Raw genomic sequence first — 4,372 nt, forward strand, 5'->3', positions numbered from 1 at the left:
GGGAGAGAGAGCCAGTTAGACCGACAGAGAGCCACACATGAGGGCTGTAAACAAAACAAGCAGTACAAGTGGCTGATCACCATGGAGTATGTTCAGCCTTACTGCTACACGAAGAAAAGCAGCAGAGAAGATAAGCAGAGCCCAGGAATGGTATACAGCTGGGATGGAGTCAGATTGCTGGGGCACAAGCTGGTTCATAGCTCCCTCTTTTATATAACTGGAGAAGTGAACCTCCCTCCCCCATACACTCTGGTCCAGGTTGACCTAGAACTCACTCTGTAGTCCAGGTGATTCTCTTATTTCAGCCTCTCCAGTCAGTGGGATTATGGTCATGAGTGACTTTGCCTGGCTTTTTTTGTTTTGATTTTTGAGACTAGCTCTGACGGGCCTGGAACGCCTGGTGTAGACCAGGCCGGCCTTAACCTTGCAGCACTCCTCCTGTTCTTCCTCAGCTGCTGGGATTGCAGGCATATGTCCCCATCCCAGCCTTAGTGACCTCTCTTCTCAAGCCTGTTTCCTCCTGGGTACAGTCAGGGAGACAGTATGTTTCTGCTTCATGAGTTGTGGGGCTCCATATGATGTGTCTGTGGTAACTGTTGGTTGAGTCTTAGTGATTGATTTTATTTTTAAAAAAATGGTTTGCCAAAAGTGAGGAAACAGCACTCCATTGTGGCCAAATGGAGATACTCAGAGGCAGTGAAGGGAGTCCCTGAGGGCTTCCAGAACCCCTACGCTCTCAAACCTTAAAGGAGGCTCAGCTGCTCTGAGGAGCTGCATTTATGCTAACTGTTCCACAGCAAAGAACTGTAAGCAGTCATATCAACAATGTAAAAAGTTAGCACAGCCATGCAGTGGACTCTGTGACAATCATTTAAAAGTTGATTTGGGGGGCTGGAGAGATGGCTCAGTGGTTAAGAGCACTGACTGCTATTCCGAAGGTTCTGACTTCAAATCCCAGCAACCACATGGTGGCTCACAGCCATCCATAATGGGATCTGATACACTCTTCTGTGTGTCTGAAGACAGTTACAGTATACTTACATATAATAAATAAATAAATCTTAAAAAAAGTTGATTTGGGGGGACTGGGGTGCAGGTCAGTGGGCAAAGCACTTTGCTATCTCGTGTGCTTTTGGGTTGGGAGTGATCTTTCTCCCTTTATAGTTCATACTGGTTTGTACACTCATGCTTTTTGTTTCTTCTTTGTTTTGTTTATAACCCTTTTTACTTGTTCTAAAACATTTATTTATTTATTTTTATTTTATTATTATTTTTTTTTTGAGACAGGGTTTCTCTGTGTAGCCCTGGCTGTTCTGGAACTCACTCTGTAGACCAGGCTGGCCTCGAACTCAGAAATCCGCCTCCCTCTGCCTCCCAAGTGCTGGGATTAGAGGCGTGTGCTACCACTGCCCAGCGTAAAACATTTATTTTGTACACATGTTTGTGTGCACATGATGTTTTTGGTCAGTGTTCAACCTTGGGTATCATTCCTTAGGCACTGGCCTTTTATGTGGAGCTGGGTTGAAAATGAGGTTGTCAGGCATGCACAGCAAACGTTGTCCTGACAGAGCTATCACCATGTCATTTTTCAAAAGTTTTGTTTTTAAAAGAGAACAAACCAAACCAAACCAAACAAAAAAAATCTTTTAAGAGGAAATAACCAAAAGGAGCCAGACCATCTGTCCCAAGGGTCATATGGGAGTTCTTTAACTCATCTACCTTTTCTTTCTGTCTCATCCAGTGGTGTCAGCAAAGCCCAAGGTGCACAACCGCCAGCCCAGAATCAACTCCTATGTGGAGGTGGCAGTGGATGGACTCCTCAGCGAGACCAAGAAGACCGGGAAGCGCATCGGGAGCTCTGAGCTTCTCTGGAATGAAATCATCGTTCTGTAAGGCTGTCACTTTTAGGATGCAGGAAACGGGGAGAGAGAAGGTTGGGGTGGCAGACTCCACTGCCCTTGGCCCCCATGATGCTCCTCCTTAGGTGTTTGTATGTCATTGAGCTCACAGAGCACTCATTATTAGCTAGGGGTTACAGGCCAGCATGTGAGGTGTGTATGTGACTGTCTTACTGTTTTGTCCCCTGTAAGATGTCAGCAGTGTAGCTTTTAGCAGTCTGTTCATGTTAAAGGGGTGACTGGCTCATCTGCAGGGCTGTGATGAATCATTTATTTGTTTTCCAGGAATGTCACAGCCCAGAGTCATTTAGATCTGAAGGTCTGGAGCTGTCATACCTTGAGGAATGAACTACTGGGCACTGCCTCTGTCAACCTCTCCAATGTCCTGAAGAACAATGGCGGCAAAAGTATGTATGATTCACCTCTAGTCAGGGAGGCTATGCGACCAGTCCTGGGGTTGGCCATAGTGGCTGGAGTCTGAGGAAGGCAGAGGTTAGCATGCTTGGTCTAGGGCTGTAGGATGCTATGTCCCCTGATTCTTCCTCAGGGATGGAGGCTGTCCTACCTACTTTCTCACTCAGGAGACATACTATATATTGAATATCTCCTGCTGAAATCAAGAAACCTTTTCTTGTCTGAGCTCTGAAACAGAACAAAGGAGCTGTGTGCATGTGAGTGTGAGTTCTGGGTTTGGGATAGGAATACAGAAGATGCCCTGTGTCCCCTAGAGGTGTGACAGCAGCTCCATCGGAATTATCTCAGGCACCTCTGCTGGCTGGATATAGAAATCCTCAGGTCTGTTCCTTGCTGTTTGTGGCCAGTGGCATAACCCACGCCTGTAGCTGTAGACCCTTCCTCATAAAGCCTCTGTTCAGTGCAGTACCATATGTGGCAGCCGGCTGCTGTGGAAAGAAAGGCTCCTTTTTCTCCTACTGTGGAGAAAATATTTTTGAAAGTAGACTTAGTCTAAGTGAGACACTGGGGTGAGAAGTGTTGAGGCAGTGTTGTTGCTGGGCTGCTTAGGAGAACCCTCCTATGCTCCTCCTATGCTCTGATCCTTTCCAAGGAACATACAGCAAGATGGTGGAAGATTGTTTAGGACCAGGGACATGCCTCTGTCTTAGTTTTGTCATTTGAGTTGGCCTTTTTTATGTATGTGTTATATGTGTATAGGTATGTATGTATGAATGTATGTGTGTGCTCATGTGCATGCATACACGTGGTCGCCAGAGGTCAATCACAAGTGTCATTTCTCAGGTCATAGCCATCAACTATGTTTTTGTTTTTTGAGACATGGAGCTCACCAAGTATGTTAGGCTGCTGGCCAGCAGGCCCCTAAGGTCATCCCATTTGCCTCCCCTGGGTGGGCATTATAGGTGTGTGCACCATGCCTACTTCTTATGTGGTGCTGGAGATTTAATCGAGTATTAATGTACATACATACATACATACATACATACATACATGTATGTACATACATACATGTACATACAAACAAACACATACACAGAATTAAAGCTTTTTTTGTTTGTTTGTTTGTTTTTTGTTTTTGTTTTTGTTTTTCGAGATAGGGTTTCTCTGTGTAGCCCCGGCTGTCCTGGAATTCACTCTATAGACCAGGCTGGCCTTGAACTCAGAAATCCACCTGCCTCTGCCTCCCAAGTGCTGGGATCAAAGGCGTGTGCCACCACTGCCCGGCCGAATTAAAGCTTTTAAAAGTTCACTGTCTTTAAGAAATGTGCAGCGCCAGTACAACCTTGCTTTTCTTCTCTCATCTGTGCAGGTGGCAGACTTTGGCTTGATTCCAGTTTATTTTTGTGGTGCCAACATAGAACCAGGAACATGGGCACACTAGGTAGATGCTCTTCTGAGGAGCTGCACTCACAGGGGCAATAACATACTCCATTTTTTTAGAGTGCTTTAAAAGTCTATTTTATTATTTGTGTGTATGTATATGTGTGTGTGTGTGTGTGTGTGTGTGTGTGTGTGTGTGTGTGTGCGCGCCTTCCACAACTCATGTATAGAAGTTAGAAGACAATTTTGTGGATTCACTTTTCTCCTTCCAACTTTACATGGGATTGAACTTGGTTCTCAGGCTTGTATAGTAAGTGCTTTTACCCACAGAGACATCTTGTGAACCCCATCCTTCACCTTATGGCTATAAAAATAACTATGCTGGACAGTGGTGGCAAGCCCTTTAATCCCAGCACTTAGGAGGCAGAGGCAGGTGAGTCTGTCAGTTTGAGGCCATCCTGGTGTCTCAAAAACCAAAAAACAGGGGCTAGAGAGATGGATTCGCAGTTAAAGAGCAGTTGCTCTTCCAGAGGTCTTGAATTCAATTCCCAGCAATCACTTGGTGGCTCACAACCATCTGTAATGGGATCTGATGCCCTCTTCTGGTGTGTCTGAAGACAGCTGTGATGTACTTATATACATAAAATAAATAAATACATCTTTTTTTTTTTTTTTTTTTT

General features: G+C 45.1%; 1 protein-coding gene and 1 long non-coding RNA gene across 2 annotated transcripts in view; one reads left to right on the forward strand and one right to left on the reverse strand.

The window, feature by feature from the left end:
• The window catches only part of LOC116070127, an 18,889-nt gene extending 17,055 nt beyond the window's left edge, over positions 1-1,834 (reverse strand). Inside the window, exon 1 of the long non-coding RNA XR_004110284.1 lies at positions 1,720-1,834. This is a non-coding gene — a long non-coding RNA (uncharacterized LOC116070127). The remainder of the gene's footprint in view (positions 1-1,719) is intronic.
• Wwp2 (WW domain containing E3 ubiquitin protein ligase 2) overlaps positions 1-4,372 on the forward strand; it is a 125,362-nt gene that overhangs the window by 18,972 nt on the left and 102,018 nt on the right. Inside the window, exons 3-4 of the mRNA XM_031341345.1 lie at positions 1,742-1,889; positions 2,184-2,305. Of these exons, the coding sequence (XP_031197205.1) occupies positions 1,742-1,889; positions 2,184-2,305 (270 nt within the window). The remainder of the gene's footprint in view (positions 1-1,741; positions 1,890-2,183; positions 2,306-4,372) is intronic.

The sequence above is a fragment of the Mastomys coucha genome, unplaced genomic scaffold (assembly GCF_008632895.1).
Source record: "Mastomys coucha isolate ucsf_1 unplaced genomic scaffold, UCSF_Mcou_1 pScaffold22, whole genome shotgun sequence".
NCBI classification, from domain to species: Eukaryota; Metazoa; Chordata; class Mammalia; order Rodentia; family Muridae; genus Mastomys; species Mastomys coucha.